This window comes from Anarhichas minor, unplaced genomic scaffold (assembly GCF_050575085.1).
Source record: "Anarhichas minor isolate MPS153535 unplaced genomic scaffold, ASM5057508v1 ptg000004l, whole genome shotgun sequence".
NCBI lineage: Eukaryota > Metazoa > Chordata > Actinopteri > Perciformes > Anarhichadidae > Anarhichas > Anarhichas minor.
In genome coordinates, this window is record NW_027466450.1 from 8,640,588 (window position 1) to 8,660,972 (window position 20,385).

Sequence of the window (20,385 nt, forward strand, 5' to 3'; positions counted from 1 at the left end):
GAAAAAGTTCTTCTTTCCGTCCCCTCGCTCAGAAGACTGGAGCCATTTTGCGGTCCTATATTCTTACACTTTAGAGTTTTTCTTCCCCGTTTGACGAGTGTCCCGTGAAGGCTGTGTGCTGCCGTGCTGCTGTGTTTCTGCTGTCTAGTCGTTTCAATGAAGCCGGCATATTATGCAGAAAGGCGGAGCCTGCAGGGTCACAGCCCTCCCCTCGGCATACGCCCTTTTTGTGTCCATTCCTACAAAGAGTCTGATGGTTTTAAAGGATGTGCACGTTTCCCCTGTGTTATTCAACACACACACACACACACACACACACACACACATGTTGACACTTGAAGGAATATAAGACAGGAATATGTGTACAAACGGAGGAATTGTTGCAACAATGAATAACAGGTCAGTTTCTGCAGCATACTGAATTCACTCCCAGTTGTCCAAGTGTGTGTGTGTGTGCTATAGACTGAGGATGAGAATAGTTATTACTTTGACTTCCTCCTTGTGGAAAAATAAACTGAGAAGGAAAAGGAAGAGGCAGACCAGCGGTAGCGAGTCATCTTAGTCAAAGATGTTTACCAAGTGATGTGGGTCCCAGGATACGCAGAGATTTTTTTAATTTTATATAAATGCAATGTTATACAGACATTTTGTAATAAAGGCTGACATTTTTTAGACTGGTCCAATAGATGGGACACTGGCTGGGGTATTGTACTTAAATATGGCTGTTGCACCCAAGTACGCTGTCAAATTGTCAAGTACTGAAAGATGGCATTTGAACTGGGATTTGATTATGTTGCGGTCATACATTTTAAACACATTAAACATTGAACTAAGCAATTCCAAGAACCAACTAAAAAATAGCTTGCTAACGCCCAATTCTGCAGCTGTTAGCTTGTAGTTTTAGCTCATTCTGTTGGTTTTCTGGCCCATAGATTTATTTTATTTATTTATTTATTTATTTATTTATTTATTTATTTATTTATTTATTTATTTATTTATTTATTTATTTATTTATTTATTTATTTATTTATTTATTTATTTATTTATTTATTTGTGAAGGACAAGTACAGGGAAACAATAACAGTTGCACTATATAACCAAAGCTAATTTCCAACACCAGTCCCTTGATGGGTATTTATAGTTTTAGTAATTCTTACAATTTCATGCTGCTGTTTAAAAAGCAGTGCATATAGTAATCTAAAACATGTACAACCATTCATGACAACACACAAACAAACAGTCAAAACGACAAATAACAGAACGCAAAACATTTCTAGTACATAATATGAATACATGAATAGTACTTTTGAATCTCGTTGCTCATACAAACCCACACAAAGTTCTGTTCTCTCACTTTAGAGATAATAATTACCTAATAATTAATACAGTGAGAGTATTTGCATTGTGGCAAACAATCGCGTTGGAGCATATAGATAATTGTGCACAAGCTAAACTAAACAGAGCTTTATTATTATTGTACGCTTTCCCCACAGTCACCAGATGGAAACTTACTGGTTGTCTTTTAAGCTTACAATCAATTCAGAGAGAAAAAAAAAAAACGCTTTTTAATCTGCTCCCTTATGCCAGTAAGATCAGCCACCCACTCATGACCTGGGGATAACAGTGGATAGACCGACACAAATTAAGTTACATGCAATAGTCATGCAAGAGATCCAGACTGGCAAATTGTGTCGCGTCTGTTATGTAATCAGTGTTGACTGTGTGGCAACTAAAAGAAGTGACATGGCAGAGCACATTCTCTGAAATTCCTTTGGTAATGTTGGTTGGAGCTCCCAAAGCTCTTAGTGGCTTTTCTTTGCATTTTGTTCTCCCATCTGGATACTGTTTAAAAACAGAAATGCATCTTCTTCTCCTCTCCTCTATAAACTAGGTTGGACTTCTTGGGATTTGTGTTTTGAGTGTATGGTAAAATGTGGTGATGTCGTTTTTGGGATGTATTAACAATAGTTAGTAGATCAACATTACAGTAATATACAGATGTGTATTAGTATTGTTTGTCGGTACAAAATTAGACAAGTTTAATGTAGTGAGTCTGTAATTCCGGATTTTGAAGTAAGGAGCAGCTTTAATAAGAACAACCTAATCATTGTTTTGTGTTCTTGTAAAGACTTTAAGAGAATCATTTTGCCGATGCCAAAGCTCACAGACTGTTTGACTGTAGCAGTACTGAAAGAGGGCTTGTCCAGACCATGGATGTATAAGGTTCTGGTCCAGACCAGACAGGTTCTCCTTTCACACTCAATGCAAGTTTTACTTCTGTCTGGATAATTATATTTTTAAAGTAAGTCATTTCCAGTCAATACTTGTAAAACAGATATATATATATAGGAGCATAATGTTATATCATAGGACATAACAGATATGGACATAGCAGTAGCATTTGCATAATATTTGAGGATTTGTGAGTGATACTGTATTGGGCAGCATTAGGAATGTACCTTGATGACCAAATACACTTTGTGCAGGAACAGTCCACATCATGTCTCAGGTGATCTGACCTTAATCATGAAATCCTGGATGAATGTCTGCTCTGACTGAGAGGAGTCATGGTGGCATGTCGAGGATATTCAGCATTGCACTGACTCAGCATTATCCATTTACACTTTTGCCAAAACCAAACAATGGTGAAAGAAGTGCTCTTTGAGTAAGTGACTAATTTGACCCCTTAAAGTGAAAATGAGTAGATTTTGAGAAAGGCTTTATTTCACTCTACCTGAGAGGACAAAGAGCGCAAGAACAAAACATCCATTTGGTGATCAAGATCCCCAGAGGGACCGGGGGAAGGGACGGGGATCATAAGACCTGCTGTTGTTCATTTCCGCTATGGTCTCAACCAGTAAATATTTGCTGGTTTAGGGTCCTCTGAGGAGAACAACCGTGCAGGTGAAGGATTCAATATTGAAAAACACTTGTGGACCGTCGCAGGAGGACAATGGCTCCCCATGTTAAAGAGGGAAACAACCTATTTTTGCTCACATAAGACCAAGCACAACAGCATTATTTCAGAACCAATAACACTAAATTACATTTTTCTTCCTATCTACATCCTTTTAACTCATTGCTGTCAGTGTCAGGGAGGTATTCTGAAAAGTGCATGTGACTCATGAAAACACATCTGTGACCCTATATACTTACTGAAGGGGACGCCAGGCAGACCAAAGACTGAGCAAATGATCAGCTGAGTGTCAGGTCTGCAGGGTTGATACTGAACATTTGTGTTCAGCGTGAAATTGAAAACCACGAGCACATGTGCTTCCATATTTGGACGACGGTTATCAGTCCTTCATCGTGCAGGAGCAACAAACGCCGTAAGGAGGTCACATTTGTATTATATAAGGGAAAAACAAGACACAGGAAGATGGAGTTGTAAGGCACATCAAACGGTATCAAAATGTTTTTAAAAGCTCTCTAATGTTGCAAGCTGTAAAATTAAGAGGCAGCACTAATATGGATCTACTTTACAATCGTTGCCCCCACTTCCTGCTCTTACAGCATGCAGTACAGTTGTGTAAAGATCTGTGGCTCCAGAAATGGTCTCTGTGCCCAAATGCAATGGCACCAACAAGCAGGTGCTATATATGTTGATGGTCTGCTCCAACCGGAGTACCAAGCTGGGGTAACGTGACTATTTCAGATCAACGGCTCTATTAATTACACATCTGATTAAGCATGAACACAGTGCATGAATTGTTAGGGACTGTGTACGTGGAGGGCTGATGGAGTCTGTGATGACCCTCGTGTTAGCAGACGAGACCTCAGGCAAAGTCATTCAGGTCAGGTGAAGGACACTTCAGCCTCATGTCAAACAATGAAGTCTGGCTCCAGCACATGTGACGGAGGTCCCACTGGCTGATTGTGACTGTTTGATTAGTCGCTCAACATCCAGACCTTGATAATCACTTAACTGGAGGTTGTTTGATTATGTAAAAAGCACCCATCCATGTATTATTGCCTGAACCCCGAGTGCCCTCTGAACAACAAGCACAAACATTGATCTATGCTCAGTTATATCATTATATCACCGCCTGCTTTTTTTGTTATGATGTATATGCTTCAAGCAAAGTCAGTGGAAACATGTCAAATTCAATAAAGTTCAACTACTGAAAATTCAGACACTCTTTCTTTGTATTTAGCTGAAAAAAAAGAAAAGAAAAACCTCAAGAGAAACAAAATGACAATATTTTGTAAAAAAAGTATAAATATATAATATTAAGTAAATATCATGTGTAAGAAGAGTCTAAAAGGATGATGTATGAAGCTGAAGCTACACATTACGAGATTAGTCAAGTGGTCATTGCTTATTCATCTTTCAGGATGGGGGCCGCTGTGACCGGGGAGCAGTGGTTTATTGGACACACCCAGGGAACAAAGCAGACAAAGAAGGAGGGAGGGAGAGGGTATAAAATTGATTGAAATAAATGTAGTTTAGATAAGATGGATGGCAAGAGGAGAGAAGAGAACGTGAACATTGAGATAAAAATGGAAGGTCTGACAATATCATGAAACAAAGGCGATTCAATCTTTATTGGATCACTTTCGCTGGCAGCGTCACATTAATGTGTAAATATGGTCGATGACAAATCCTGGTGCCACATTTATTAAATTATGTGGCTGTTCCTGGAACACCAAAGAGCCAACAGGTCTCCAACTGAAAGCATTACTCACACCTCTGTCAACGATGTCTGCTGTTTTCACGATGGAGGGCAAAAGATGATGGAACGAAAATATTCCGTAATTGGTAACGATTCAGTGGATTAAATTATAAGTGTTTTTGTTTCAATAAAATGGTTTTGTCTTCTCCTTTGTTTTTTTTCAAGGTGCATTTAACAGAAAATAAATCCCAGTTATTAATGCAAGCAAAACATCTAAATCTAATCTACAAAATCTAAACAAACTTTTATTTTGCAAAAGAAAAATGTTAAAGACTCAAAGTAAAAAAGTAAATGATTGTGTGTTTCATGTGGCACCATATCGTCTGAAACCAAGGGGAAAGCTGGTGTATTTGACATACATATAGCTGTATATTTTTAGATTATGTACTGCATAAATATCTTTAATCTACAAATACAGCTCTGCAATACAACATGGATTTAATTTAAGGGAACAGGAAAGCAAACACGCATTAAAAAAAGTAATTTAAACAAATAAAATAATAGTCTACAGCCATGCTAGCAGCTCTGTGAGGCTGCTGTACTCATGAACAGCGGGAATTAATGTAAATACAGAATTTCATGGCAATCCTTTTGATAGACGTGTCAGTCTGAACCAAAGTAGACCAACTAACACACTTCTCCATAGAGCCCTGCTGCTAGTATGGCTAAAAATAAAGCTACAAATAAACTGAGAAAGCTTATGGATTGACAGATCAACATATGACAAGGAGACAAGGGTAAATAACGGAAGAAAGATGTTCATCACTGTGACTAATCTTGCCTAATAAGCCTCCATCAGCTTTGACAGCAGGGAGCAGGATTCCACAATATGTCTCACCACAAACATTCCTCCTCAGACATGCTTGCACCCCAAACACATACCGTACCTTCCTCGAGGCTGAGGAATGGGGCCCAGCTCACACGCTTCCCATGCTCCCCCGCACTGTCAACTTCCTGTTTGTTTATAGAGCTTTATATGTCAGTGCTCCCACAGTAAGATTGTATTCTACTCCCTATATCGGTTCCTATATTGTGGATTAATTGCTTTAAGAAACCTGGAAAATTAAGCCACGGATGCAAACAACTGCTGAGTTAAATCTGTTGTAAAATGCAAACACGCCACTGGGCCTTTGTCATGTTGCCGGGATGTTATTGTTTATTGTTTAGTTTCTCAGAACAATTTTCTCTCAGCGTCCATAGTATCAGCATGAGTGAGCCCAGCAGTGACTCACTGGCCATTCAGAGCCTGAGAAAACAGACAGGGTACATTCCTCGGTGTGTCCTGAGCTCGGGACTGATATGGAGAACGATGGGGAATTCTGCAGCACTGTCTCATGTCATGTGATTCAACTGTGTGAATCACGGGGGATTGCCCCTTAACTACTACATCACTAATCAATGAAATTTAACTTATTTGTTCAGGATTGGCAAAGACAAACATTGGTGTTTCACAGGTAAATACGTCTCTACAGGCCATGTAGAGGTTGTATGTATAGAGGATGTATTGAGATCCTTCACAATGTTCTACTCCTTCACACGTAAAAGTCCTGCATTCATACTTTCATAACAATTTAGAAAAAGGAGCAAAATACTGTCTGTTATATTATGATTTTGAATTATTATTATTACTGCTGAATTACTGTGTGTGCAGCATTTTAATATTTGTTGCTGGTTATGGTTGAGCTAAATTTAATTCGTTTATATACTATTGGGAAGGTGAGTCTATAACAAATGCATCATATTCCGTAAGCTGATCACATCTTAGTATTGAATCAACTGTAGAATCAGGCTTATATTTCTGGACTTGACAAAGCCAAACTCAGGACGTATAGGTTGTCCATTAATCAGCAGGTTGATGGTTGAATTACCAGCTCCTCTTGTCCACATGTCAAAGTGTCATCAAGCTTTGCCCTGATGGCCCGGTGAGCACCTTGCATTGCATCTCTGCCACCATCGATGTGTGAGAGTGGTACCGGGCGACTGTGGCTAAGTGGAGAGCAGGGCCGTCCTTCAATCAGAGGATCCGTGGTTCGATCCCGGGCTCCGCTAGTCCCATGTTGATGTGTCCTTGAGCAAGCCACTTGACCCCAAAATTGCTCCCGTAGCTGTAGCGGTGTATGAATGTGATAGGCGTGTGTCACTTAGACCCTGCCATCAGTGTGTGAATGGGTGAATGATGACAAGTAGTGTGAAAGTGTTTTGAGTGGTCGGAAAGACTAGAAAAGCGCTGTACAGTCCATTTACCATTTACTCCTCATGACAAGTAAACGGTCCTTTTGATAGAGTGCGCCTTTGACATCAGCAGTTCCAAACAAAGAAATCTGTATTTCCGAGAGGTGGAGGTATGTGGGGGTGGGGGATCTGAATACACCTGCTTCCATCACAAACAACAAAGAGGGCTTATTTGAGGGGTTGGTGGGGCAGGGGGGGGGGTGCTTCAATCTAATTACAGACTCTGGGGAGATGACATCATTGAGGTGACGTCCGACCCTAGGGTGAGTGTCTTTCTGTGTCTCCCATCACATTAGGAACAGGCCTCTCCAAGTAGTGTAGGCAAGCCTGGTCTGTACCTTTACACAGTAATTGAAAGGCAGAAGTTTTTAAAACCATATGTAATGTAGTAAATGCAACTTGAACTTATCTCACAGTGTCTGTGACTGCAGCAATGAGAGTTAAGTAGACTCTGTGGCGTTTGTATTAGTCTCAGTCACTTCCTTTAGACGTCCAGTCTTGCTGTAGTATTTCAGTAAGTGGTGTTGTCCTCAGTGCATTATTCACTTGGGGTTTTGTGGTTTGAACATCCATTTTCCACAAGCTCAGGGGCTTCAAAGATGGGATACGGAAAAGCTATCCTCGGGCACCACCATGCTCATAACCAAATTACAAGCCTGTGTATGTCGTTCATCCTCTCATTCCCAGGACAATTAACTGCGTCTGACAGTGGGCTAATGAGCCAAAGAGCCAAAGCATTTGTCCTATCTGCAGTTGAGATCAGTTGTCATTAGCAATTAGGAGCACCCACCCTTTCAGTCTTCCTAAAATGGAGATTGGCAAATAATGAGACAGTGCAGGAAATGAGATTGCTGTATGGACAATCATTAGTGTTGAGGGGGTGGGACTGGAAAAAGAGTAAACGCATTGGGAAAAGTATGTGTGTGTACATATTACCACAATGACAGGCCAGCAGGCTGATACACAGTCATTATTAACCCAAATGAGCAAGATCAACTGCTTTGTGTTTACATGACAGAGATAAACTGTGGTTGCTATTCAACATCAGCCGCTTCACTACTTAGGAACTTTCTAGAACCATAATGATGTGCATGCACCGTCAGGACTCTTGGACTCAAATGACTGCAACAGATAGTGACAAGACACCTTTTTTTTTGCTGGAAAAATGCAATTAAACAGGCACAATAGATGCATTCAAGACCACTAACGTAAAGAAGAAAAGACAGTTTGACTGCTTAAGGATCAGTGAATGAATTCATGAATTCATAGCATATAGACATAAATCATGCTTGTTTTTTATATTCATATTTTTAGATACAACAAAGAGGCATTTAGAAAATAAAGCCTAATATCAAAGCACAAATCTTCTTAAGAAACAATGTAATTGTCTCATCTCAATCAGAGCTCACTTTTCATTAGCTCACTTCAGTTCCCATATAGGTATTGAAGCGCCATCTAGTGATTTATATAAGCATGTGATGTTATTGCACATTTAATTGTCTAACTGCAAGAAGTCTAACTGCAAATGTACTTGATTCATTAGAAAAAAACATTACCAACTCATCACAAAATTGAAATGTCGCAGAGTTCTGTTATTACAAGTGCCTTGAACCTTTGAATAAATATGTGAGCTTTATGATGAAGGGTTTTAACCATCATTCAAACAACATGAAAAGAAGGACGGGGCAGAGCATGTGCTGCAGGTATGATAAAGCAAAACCATTCCTGAACTGGCTGCTTTGTTATCTTGCTATGCCAAACACAATGGAATGTGTGGAATTGTTCTAAACCTACCTAATGCATAGCATGTTGTGACAGCATCACTTGTTGGCTCTCTGTTTTTTCCTTACCCTACATAGTTACCTACTTTCATTTTATTTCATTTATTAATTTTATCACTATTTAACTTGGGTTGTTGACATGTATGGATACTCCATCCAGCTTTAAACAATTTATTTACCATGCTGAACATATACGGGAGTATTATTATGTCACTTAATCTAGTTTACATTTTTTCTCATAAAATGAACAGTTTAGCGTGAACAGTATCTAATAACCAAACTGTAAACACGTTTTTTTTGTAGTTTTAACTCAATACCAAATACTAAACAGAGGACTGTCTATGAAACTAATATCTTGAATGTGGTCAACCAGAGCAGAGCAGTAGAAACTTTTACAAGCAGCCAGGACAAGGCTGGAGGTGAACTTGTCGGTCTTTAGGACCCTGCGGATGTCCAGTGATAACCACGTGACAATGCTTTACAGGCATGACGTTGATGATGATTCTTCCCCCGCTGCTAACAGACAACTGGATGCAGCATAACAGCAATAACAGGCATGAAATAGTACTCGCATAATGCTTATTAGTGATGCACTAGTTTAAGGTGAGGTCATCGCAGGAAGGCAGCGGACATGGCTGCTGGTGTCTTACTCTTCGTTGCAGTGAACCTCGCTTGTTTATCCGTCAGTGGAAACTTGGTAAGAAACTAAAAATTGACTGAGGTTACTTAATTATAGAAAAAGTCACCTGACTACCCACAGCTCCGTAGTTCCTGGAACCTTTTATAACAGTTAAAGTAGAAACCGTTTTCCATTTAATCTCGGTTTTATAAAGAGGAAATATATATATTGTATATATTATAATCAAACAGCAATACCAGAGTGTACAAGTAAAATTCCTGCAACTCTTACTCAAGTAAGAAAATAATGTATTTTCAGCTGTGTAACTTAACCTACAATAATATATCATGATTTATTAGTTGATATTATATTTTCTATTAATAATCTAAATCTGGAAAGCAAGTTATGACTAAAGCTTCAAAATAAATGTGGGGTCAAAAATAAAATATTTACCTCGAAAATGTAGTTGAGTAGAAGTATATAATACAATAAAATGGAACTACTATAGTCATACTACGTGAACTACAAGTGCCTCAGTTACATTCCACCACTGATTGTATCTAATAGAGATTACAGTGTCAATACAAACTTCAAGCTTTTTAAAGATACACCTTACTAGATGCCATCTCTTGCAGGTCTCTGGAGAAAGATCATTCTCGATAGACTACAAAAACAACTGTTTCCTCAAAGATGGGAAGCCTTTTCAGTACATCTCAGGCAGTATTCACTACTCCAGAATCCCACAGTACTACTGGAAGGACCGTCTCGTAAAGATGTACATGACTGGCCTCAATGCTATCCAAGTGTAAGTATAACACATTGCATATTTCGCGTTAGGTATGCTCTTTCTTTACAGGACATGTGTTCTGCTTCCACACAGATATGTGCCTTGGAACTTCCATGAAGCGGTGCAGGGGGTCCAAAACTTCAAAGGGGACCGAGATCTGGAGCATTTTTTGGATCTGGCCAATCAGACAGGTCTTCTGGTCATTCTGCGTCCCGGACCGTACATCTGTGCAGAGTGGGAAATGGTGAGACATTGAGCTTTTGAACAATTTGTAGTAACAAAATTAGTTTGTAACATCAAAGCCTGAAGCACAATAAGTGATAAATGATCAGAAAAAGTGTCTTAAACCAAGACTGACAATGTGGAAACTGAGAAAAGAGTATGCTTTATTTGCTGCATTCTTTCAGTGATGTTTGGTCTTTCTACCCAGGGCGGATTGCCAGCGTGGCTTCTTCAGAAACCAAACATCATACTTCGCTCAGCTGACACAGGTATGACTACTGCACCTACTGTATGTGTCTTTGTTTTTTTAGTTTTTTTATACTAATATGCCATCGATTTGTTTTCCTCTGCTCCAGATTATGTCCAGGAAGTCAGCAACTGGCTTGCTGTTCTTCTGCCCAAAATGAAGCCGTGGCTGTATATCAACGGGGGCAACATCATCACCGTCCAGGTAGAGCAGGATGTGGTTACGTTTTGTATGAATTAGTATTATAATATTGGTTTTAATTATGCATCTTCTTTGGCCACAGGTGGAGAATGAATATGGAAGTTACTTCGCTTGTGACTACAACTACATGCGTCACCTGCGGACTCTGTTCCGCTTCTTTCTGGGGGAAGACACAGTCCTGTTCACCACTGATGGAAACACAGACAAGGAAATGAAATGCGGGACTCTGGAGGGATTATATGCCACAGTGGACTTTGGCACAGGTTGGTATTTGATGAAAATTATTAACAAGATAGCAAGCACCCTGTACTTAATGTTATTCATACGGAAAGTTGTAATTTCTACAATTTATCCCCTCATACAGACACCAACATAACTAACGCCTTCAGCCGGCAAAGGCGGTTTGAACCTCGAGGTCCCCTGGTTAGTTTTATCTTAATTCACTTATCTTAAGATGCAGTTATTACTGACTCCTCAAACCAAGCATATGATGGTAACATGTTTTAAATGATGTTACAGGTGAACTCAGAGTTCTACACTGGCTGGTTGGACCACTGGGGAGATCAGCATGCTGTGGTTGATGCTCAGAAGGTCAGCAGAGTGCTACAAGAAATGCTAATCATGAGGGCCAACGTCAACATGTATGTCTTCCTAAACACTCGCAAACGTGCAGAAATATAGAATATTGCCAGCCTTTTCTTTAGGATGCACCTTTCTGTGTGATGAACAGTACGTTTCCCACACTGAGTAACACATTCCTTCTCTCTCTCTCTCCTCTCAGGTACATGTTTGAAGGAGGCACTAACTTTGGCTACTGGAATGGTAAAGTCATTGGTTTCATAATCAGTACCTCAGTTGTTCACACGATTTAGATAAAGATAAAGGCTCAGCTTGTGATCCTTTGTAACTCCCCCGAAGGTGCCGATCACGACACCAGGTTCCGCTCAGTAGTGACTAGTTATGATTACGACGCCCCGCTGTCCGAGGCAGGAGACCCCACAGAGAAGCTGTTGGCCATCAGAGACGTCATCAAGCAGGTAGCATCGACTTAAGTGAGGTCCTGATTACACTTGTTCATATGTCGAAGATATGATTAACGCATCGCTGTTGTCTCTACAGTTTAGAGATATTCCCTCTGGCCCCATGCCACCAGCAACTCCCAAGTTTGCCTATGGCTTTGTGACCCTGAAAAAGGTAAAATAATCTCAGCTTTTGAAGTGCAAAAAAGTGTAAAGAGCCGGATGTTGTGACTGATGCCAATAATGGACACTTTTTTCAGGTTGGCAACGTCAGCGGCCTGTTGAACACGCTCTCACCCCTCGGGCCAGTGAAATCCCAGTATCCTCTGACGTTTGAAGAGATGAAACAGGTATAGTGTGTCTATCCAAAAGGCAAACAACAGGGGAGGGGACTAGTGTTGTAGTGGCAGTAAACCTCTTGAAACGTGGAGAACTTCTAGACTGTTGTGTCTGCAACCTGTCATGTCTATTGTGTTCAGTACTATGGATACATGCTTTATCGGACCACGTTGCCCCGGGACCTCTCAGAGCCTACGCCACTTATCTCTCCGCTGAATGGGGTTCATGACCGTGCATATGTGTCCGTCAATGGGGTAAGCCTTCACAATGAACTTTTGTTGTCTGGCCAATCAGATCTGTCAGGTCAGGTATAGGGAAAACATCGCAGGTTGAAAACAGGCATGATTGTTTCTAAAATGTCAGGTGTGTTTTTAATGTCCACGCTCATTGAGTGTGTGTGTGTCTGTGTGAACAGGTTTTCCAGGGTCTGTTGGAGAGAGACACTGTGCTGGTGATGAACGTAACTGGACAGCAGGGGGACACTTTGGACATCCTCGTTGAGAACATGGGCAGGGTGAACTTTGGCAGCAAGATCAATGACCACAAGGCAAGAGAACAAAGTCCTGTAGACAGTAAACTGCATTCTTGTCTGCACACACAATCACTTCTTTAACGCCCCATTGTTTAGGGTTCTGCAAACCTCAATGCTCTGTGTCTGAATCCAATTACAGCTAAATCAATCTTAAATTAAGTTTTATATGATGGGGTGTACACAAACAATATTATCAGGGACATTCCTGACAAACCACAGACCCTAAAACAATTATGACAAATGAAGACTATTCCTATTATTGATGGTTACTGTGTTTAGCCTGACCTACCTACACAAAGTATACGCTATTAAACAGAATGCATGTACTTCAGGGCCTCGTGAGCAACTTGATCCTGGGTCGAGATGTACTGACTGACTGGAACATCTACCCTCTGGACATTGATGGAGCCATCGCTGGAGGATGGCCTCATTCAGACAGTCAAAAGTCCTTCCCCGTCCCTCAAACGGACCCATCAGTCGGACCAGTCTTGTACATGGGGACCTTACAGCCCAACGGCCTGGCCTGGGACACCTTTCTCAAGCTCAGTGAATGGACAAAGGTAATGTTGAATTTGTTTTGGGTGGTGGGTGTTTATTCCTTGTGAGTTTACCTCATGATTCCAGGCAAAAAAAATAATTTTGTCCTTTTTTACACCAGGGTCAGGTTTGGATTAATGGTGTGAATCTGGGACGATACTGGCCAGCAAGGGGCCCTCAACAGACTCTTTATATCCCTGGACCCCTGCTCAGCACCACCCTACCCAACAACATCACAGTGCTCGAGCTGGAGAGGGCCCCAGCACACCTACGGGCTCTTTTCATGGACCGGCCTCAGCTTAATGTCATTGCTGAAAAGTCTTAATGGAGCGCAACATGCAGCTGAAGGAATGCTACATACCAACATCTGAATGAAGCACGTTCATAATCATAGCAATCCAATGTCCACTGCTTTAAAACAGCAGCCAATCAGTCAAACAGTGATGCAAAGAGGATTTTGTCTTTAATGTTCAACATTCACTGTGGAAAAAATGACAATGACATAACAGTATTACAGTTTTGTTTTTTTTATTGCATTTGCTTATTTACCATTTCCATAGTTGCTGACACTGTGAATAAATTATACATTTATCATGTTTAATACAGTTTATTCCCCGAGTTGTCTTGAGATCATCTGACGTGATAAGATTTTTTTAATCTCAAATCCATGTTTTGAGTTGAAAATTAAACTAGCACATTGGCAAGACACATATTAGATCTCTATCAAGGCTGCCAAATCTCTTTCAAAAAAACTTTAGCTTTAATGAGGGCGCTTCCTTCCAGCCAAAGATGATTTTCTTTTCTTTCATCATTCTTAGTTGTTGATCAAAAATTCTGAAATCTTAATCGGGAAAAGGGAAGACAGAAACTTGCCACTTGGTTGTTTTTTTTCCTTCTCTTCTTTAAATAAGATTTGTTTTTTCCCAATTTGCATTTTCTTTTGTTAAACGTGTTAGGTGTTGCCTGGAAGAGCGTGGGCTTTTCGATGTGCTTGGACACAGGGAGGGGAGCAGAACGAATAATCCAGGTACTGAAATGGGATCTTCCCGAGCAGAGACTCTCCACACGACCAGCACCTCCTGGAGACAAAGACACACAAAGAGCACATTGTATTATTTTTTTTACATTATTTCCTAGTGCAAAGTCCTACGTTACATTATGACTAAACTCAATGAGAGGACGGCTCTTTGGGACTTACTTGACATTAGATAGGCCATCTCCTGCTGCAGATACTTGCACTGCTAACCTCCGCTCTGCTGCCAGAGCTCTCTTTAACAAAAAAAAGAAAACAGTTAACATTTAAAAACATAACCTGAATATCAGAGATTAAATACACGTTAACTCACCTTTTCACGATCAGTCAGAGATGCAAACTTCTTCTTTTCCTCTGCCTCCGACTCTTGTTTCCTCTGTTCCTCCCTCTGCTCTTTCTCCCGCTGTTTTTTCACTGCCTTTTGTGCCTTTTTCTTCTCCGTCTTTTTGGATTCAATCTCTGCCGTTAGGGGCCCAGGGACCTAGAGGTGCACAGGTGTAAAGAACGAGTGCTCCGCTTGTATTTAAAGACATACGTGTAAGAGTTAGACTGCACATTCTTACCTGGGCCTTGACGTAGTCATATTTGTCCGGATTCTCGGCCATGTATTTACGAAAGACATTCCTTGTGTCTTTGTCAGGGCAGACAATATATGGCGTCTGCCCTTTGTTACTCCTGTAAAGGAATATTTCAGAAGTAACGTTTAAGATTGGGCATAGAATCACTGCAATTGCTGCAGATTGTCACACTGAAATTTGAACCGTTACCACGCTTGAAAATATAATTTCTATACCTGCAGGCTGGGTCAGCTCCTGCATCCAGGAGCAGCCTGATCACGGCCTTCTGTGCAGCAGCTGAGGCAACATGCAGCAAAGTGAACCCCGACGAGTCTATGGGCTGATTGAGGAGCGTTAGAGGACTTGGCACATCAGAAGAGTCTCCACTCTGTGCCGCTTCTCCAGGTGGCTGAAGGAGCCCACGTAGAAAGTCCACATCCCCAACCTTACAGGCTGTGAACACTTCATCCCTCAGGCCATACTCTGACGACTCATCAACACTTTCTATAGACACAGAAAGCGAAATAATAAGTATCTTAAACAAGTGGCAAGATTGAGTAACAGGTGCAACATGATGAATAGTGAGAAAGAAGCACTTGCTCACCTTCTAGTTGCTTCTGGCTCTGTGCTTTCCTCTTCCTCTTGTGCTTTGATTGGGTCTCTTGAGGGGCATCTTCTGCTGGTGCAGCCTCTAGCACTTCTTCTTGATTGTCTGCTTCTGTGTGACTCAACTCTGTGTCACACATGGATGTAAAATTTCATAAATCTTGCAGAACCTTTATGTGATAAATAAGCATATCTTGGGGTTCTGTAATGTAGCTATATTAGCCACCTACGTGGCAACACCTATGTGGACCAGACCTACCCTCATTCTGCAGTTTGGATTCCTCCCTCTTTCTCCTCCGTCTTCTCCTGTGCCTGGAGGGATAGATTTCAAACTCCCTGAGGTCCAGAGTTCCTATTGTCTGCTCCACCATCTCCAGCTGGATGTCTCCACCCTCGTCTTCACCAGAGCTATCGTGGTTTTCCTCTGCTGATGCCAAAAATAAAGAATTCACAGTCAATATTTGACCCACATTGAGCTCAATAGAATGTAAGCCCATAGTGTACACACTGTGCATGTCCACCTCTTCAGCTCACCTTTCTCTTCATCTCTATTTATCTGTGCTGTGGGTTTGATGCTTTTTTTCCAGGCCTTCTTAGATGGAGCAAAGACTGCAGACATGTCCGTGTCTTTCCCTGCAGCGAGATATTTTGCACACCGTATTGATTATACCCTAGCTGTACGACAATGAGCAGATAACATGTCATCATTCCATGGATGTATAATTCAGCTTACCATAAACACGGACGGTGGAAAGCACCTCATGAGCCCTCTTTGCCTCCCGAAAGGTCGCCCTGCGAGTGGGAAAGGGGAGCGTGTGGATCCTGGGGTCTTTTTTCTCAAATGGAGCTGCACGGCCACCAAAAAAGATGCTCTTATTGTAGCTGGGAGCTCGTACAAATATCGCAGAGGCTTCCGTCAAGTGTTCAGCCCAGCTGACCAGAAGATCCTGGATGTCCTGCAAAATGTTACACAAGTGTTTGTGTGTGCACATGAAGAAGTTGCGACCTCACCTTATAATTGAGTTGTGGACTACGCTGCAGAAAAGAAAACTCCTAAGAATGGATTACATCACAACATGTTACATAGGTTCATTTTCTAAATTTAATTAAAGTGTTGAACGGTCATAAAATGAGCAATATGTGTTAAATGAGAAAATTGTTGCTGGACATTTTTGGTAGTCGTCTTCTGACAATCCAATGTTCCTTTTGGAATAAGTAACCTTTACACAGAGAGCAAACTGTTTTTGTGAATAAGCAGCACCTAGGCACACTCGCATAAGTAAACAAAATGACCTCTGTCAAAAGGAGGATGGATACACTAACAGAAACTTATTTGGTACTAGAGAAAAAATAATGGAAGTCAGCAGAAAGCAAAAGTAAACTATCATTGTGAAGGAAGAAATGACAGCGGCTGTTAAATGAACTGTAACCTTGCCTTGACTAGCGCCCCCTCATTGTATCGCCTCAGAGCAGCTCCTGCAGACTTCGGCGCGTGACTGCGGTTCTGAGAGTCTCTGATTCCTTGCGCGGTGCCGCGCTTCGCTCGCACCGTGTATCGGTGGAAGGTCTTGTGCTGAATGACTTCTTTTCTGTAATGCAACACATTGTGTTAGTTAGACCACTCACAACCTATTAGTACACTAACACAACTGTATATACACTTTCACTCCAAAAATTAGTTAGTTATTGACCAGGTTTTGTTGTTAGTGATAACTCTTCTTTTCTTTTACCACTTATAATTCCAGCTATAACGTGTAATCTAAGGTCCTGAAAGCAAACAAACAAAAAAAACACAGTTCCGTCACACTCACCCATGGAACACAGCGCCAGCAAAGTGGCCTCCACCCGTCATGAGAATGACCCACACAGTGTTCACACTCATGACTCTCAGGAAGGATCCCACTTCTTCCTCATCGCCTGACTGAAATAAATAAAATGTCTGTTAACATACACATCTCACACACCGTACCGTACTGTACCTGCTGAGCCTCACCTGTCCCCGTAGAATGCAGCGGTACACTGTCAGATATTGTCCGGCCGAGTTCTGGAAAAACACCTTGTTGGGATGCCGGCCGGTAAATAAACTGGTTTCAACCGAGCTCTCGTTATCGGTGCCGGTGACATTGCTGCTTGTTCCTCCGCTCTCGCTATCCGAGTCTTCTTCCTCTGAATCCGACTCGGAGCCCGAGATGCTCGACATGTCTCCTGTAAAGCAAGAACACGTGTTACAAACTATACGGTCGCTCTCGTTTAGGCGTAGGACTCCGGTTTCCTCACCAGCTCCAGTCTTCCTTTCAAATTCCTCAGCTGTGACTGGTGGCATCGCCGAAATCTTTAGTCTCAAGTTGAAGCGATGCCAGTCAAGCTTGTAGTGCTCCATCTGAAACATGAAAGACAATGTTGTATTTAAATGACGACCCATGCTCATGTACAGTCTTAATGGAGCAAAGTTTGTTGTGTTGTCACCTGTTCCTCTCGACTGATAAAGGGGCATTTGCAGGCTGAGCAGACCATCTTGTCCGACACCTCTCTGACCAGGCTGGACTCCCGCTGTCCGTCATCTCTGACCAGGCTGGACTCCCGCTGTCTGTCATCTTCTGGGGATTTGTCTTCCAACTCTGTGAGGAAGGCAATTGAGATCAGCTTCAAATAGACAGAAAATTACCGTCTTTACAGAATCCAAAAGCTACAATTCATACACACACCGTCTGAGGCTGGGTGAGTGTTTACAGCCTGCCTCAGGACGGACTTCACTTCTCTCAGTCCGCTCACAGCCTCGTCATTTGGGGACAGAAGAAAGATGGAGCGGTACTCGGCACCAGTCGTCATGTTCTGGACCTGCATCGACCTGTCAAGTTAAGACATAACAAGTAGAGAAACCTACCTACTGTTGTGATCGGAGTTATCCAAAACAATACGTTTCGTATATCGCCACAATAATTAGCTACTAGTCTGCAGTTAACAGCTTAGTCTAGCTCTTACAACATTGTTGTCATGAGATGGCGACAGCTTATAACCCATTTTTACCCTATTGTGAAAGCTAACGTTATCTCAGCTGATGTAACGTTAACATGCTCTTTGAACGCCACATGTAAGTTAGTAGTGACTAATAACCATTATCTTCTTTACAAAAATGCGCAGTCTACCTTTTTCTAAAAGGTAATTTAGTATATTACAGCTACTGTAAGTTACAATTAGCTAACTTAAAAATAGCAAACAGCTTACCATAAAAATGTGTTTCGAAAAGTAGTGCTAATGTTGTGTTGCCTCGCTTCGCCATAACAAAGCTACGGAAGCCCGGAAGTGACAATAACGCGTCAACGAGAAGACAGTCTATGGGCGGCGGCGGCGGAAAGTAACCAAGTACATTTACTTTGTAAGAAAGCTACCGTTTTACCGTGCTTGTACTTTACGCGAGTATTTCCATTACTCCTCTACATTTTGAAGCAGATATTAATACTCCATTACATTTATTTGACCACTTTAGTTATAGTTACTCTACAGATTTAGATTATTAATCCACAAAAATGAACCAATACATTTTATTTATTATAGGTTATGGTACTCAGTAGTTAAGTAATTTACCCCCACTCTGTACACACAATGCATCACTAATTACATTCCAGTAATTCTGAAATGGGCAATTCTGCACGATGACTGCTTTAATTTGGGTAGTTTAAGTATAATTTGATGCCAATACGTTTAGTTATTGTTTCAATGCAGGACGTCAACTTGCAACAGTATTTTTATGCTGTGGTACTGCTACCTTTACTCGGTGGCCATAGACCTTTTATTTATTGCACGAGTTCTGTCCTGTTAAATAGGAAGGCTATAAAAGGGAAGGTGGTTGTTTCTTATAAGCAATAATCAGTTGTATGCACAGTGAGAAAAGAGTCATCAATAGAAGTTTATATCTATGCACAGGGCTGTTTGTAGAAGTCACTATTTAAACAAAAATATACTGTTTATTGTGTCTGCAATGAATCAACTAATCAAGACAAGACACAAGTAGATTTTAACACTGTAATGTTAGACAGACAAACAAAAACAGGTGTATCAGTGACCCAATTATCCTTTTAGATGAAGGATATTCACATTTCACAGTATTTAAGCCCCTTACTATCATGCATTTACTTGGGTTGACAGCCACTGTGACAGTTGCGTACCACCACTTGCCTTTTGTTTTTAACAAACCAAATATGCATATCCAGAGAGCCATCCTGCTGGGCTATTAAATACAAGTGCTCCTGGGAGAAGATCAAGTCAAACATTTTATTAAGTGAAACAAAAAATGTACACAATTTATTATGAATATCAAATGCATTGAAAAATAAAAAAAACAAACATGCCTGTAATCTTTAAAACAAATGTTATATTTTTGATTCACTCGGGTTTGCGTCGATTTCTCTTTGATTTGTTCGTTGACGCTTGGATCAAAGCTCGTGCTGTTGGCAAAGAAAGACAGCAGATTACAAAATACTGCATTTCAAATCCAAGTTAAGCTCCACGCTCCCCTTACCAGCCATATTACGAGCCTTTGTCTCTGCCAGACGCTTTTCCACCTCCCGAATTTCAGCAGCAAGGCTTCTCGCTTTGTTTGTGATGTGCTCACTCCTTTCCTGCAAATCATTCCTTTCGTTGCTGAAAGACAATAAATATAGTGAAATCATTCTGGATAGGATAGGACAACAAGTTTGGTTTATGCAAAGATTACACTCTCTCTCTATGCACATAGCACAGCATATTAACCTGTCCACAGAGGCTTCTCCATTCAATTCTTCAGAAAGGTGCTTTTCCTCTTGCAGCAGATGACCCAGTGCCACCAACTTACTCACAACTTTACCTTTTTCCATCATCAGATCCATTCTCCGCACAGTTTCTACCGTACTGCAAATGAGAACAGGCATCATAAGACAAATACAAATTGAACAAAGTCATAACTGTATGATATAATAGTCTATAACGTATTGTTTGGTCAACCTTAAGTGAAGCTAGAAACT

At 41.0% G+C, this 20,385-nt stretch overlaps 2 protein-coding genes across 3 annotated transcripts; one reads left to right on the top strand and one right to left on the bottom strand.

Moving 5' to 3' along the window:
* The first annotated feature begins 9,196 nt into the window (after positions 1-9,196).
* On the top strand, positions 9,197-13,785 carry glb1l (galactosidase, beta 1-like). Its single transcript, XM_076108418.1, has 16 exons — positions 9,197-9,383; positions 9,941-10,110; positions 10,186-10,336; positions 10,523-10,583; positions 10,671-10,765; positions 10,845-11,025; positions 11,127-11,185; positions 11,282-11,403; positions 11,544-11,584; positions 11,681-11,799; positions 11,882-11,956; positions 12,042-12,131; positions 12,261-12,374; positions 12,536-12,667; positions 12,985-13,212; positions 13,311-13,785. The coding sequence occupies exons 1-16, from the start codon at positions 9,318-9,320 to the stop codon at positions 13,512-13,514; spliced, it is 1,908 nt and encodes a 635-aa protein (XP_075964533.1). The 5' UTR covers positions 9,197-9,317; the 3' UTR covers positions 13,515-13,785.
* On the bottom strand, positions 13,701-18,699 carry ankzf1 (ankyrin repeat and zinc finger peptidyl tRNA hydrolase 1). 2 transcript variants are annotated; one of them, XM_076108406.1, is made up of 16 exons: positions 18,611-18,699; positions 18,091-18,233; positions 17,852-18,003; positions 17,663-17,765; positions 17,379-17,590; positions 17,197-17,306; positions 16,821-16,974; positions 16,119-16,341; positions 15,920-16,018; positions 15,645-15,809; positions 15,384-15,512; positions 15,016-15,283; positions 14,786-14,897; positions 14,536-14,703; positions 14,388-14,458; positions 13,701-14,268 (listed from the first exon to the last, which is right to left on the bottom strand). In XM_076108406.1, exons 2-16 carry the CDS (start codon positions 18,227-18,229, stop codon positions 14,142-14,144), a joined length of 2,232 nt encoding a protein of 743 aa, XP_075964521.1. In that variant the 5' UTR covers positions 18,230-18,233; positions 18,611-18,699; the 3' UTR covers positions 13,701-14,141. The 2 variants fall into 2 exon arrangements, with proteins under 2 accessions (XP_075964521.1, XP_075964511.1); XM_076108396.1 differs by having other exon boundaries at positions 15,645-15,812.
* Between the last annotated feature and the right edge of the window lie 1,686 nt (positions 18,700-20,385).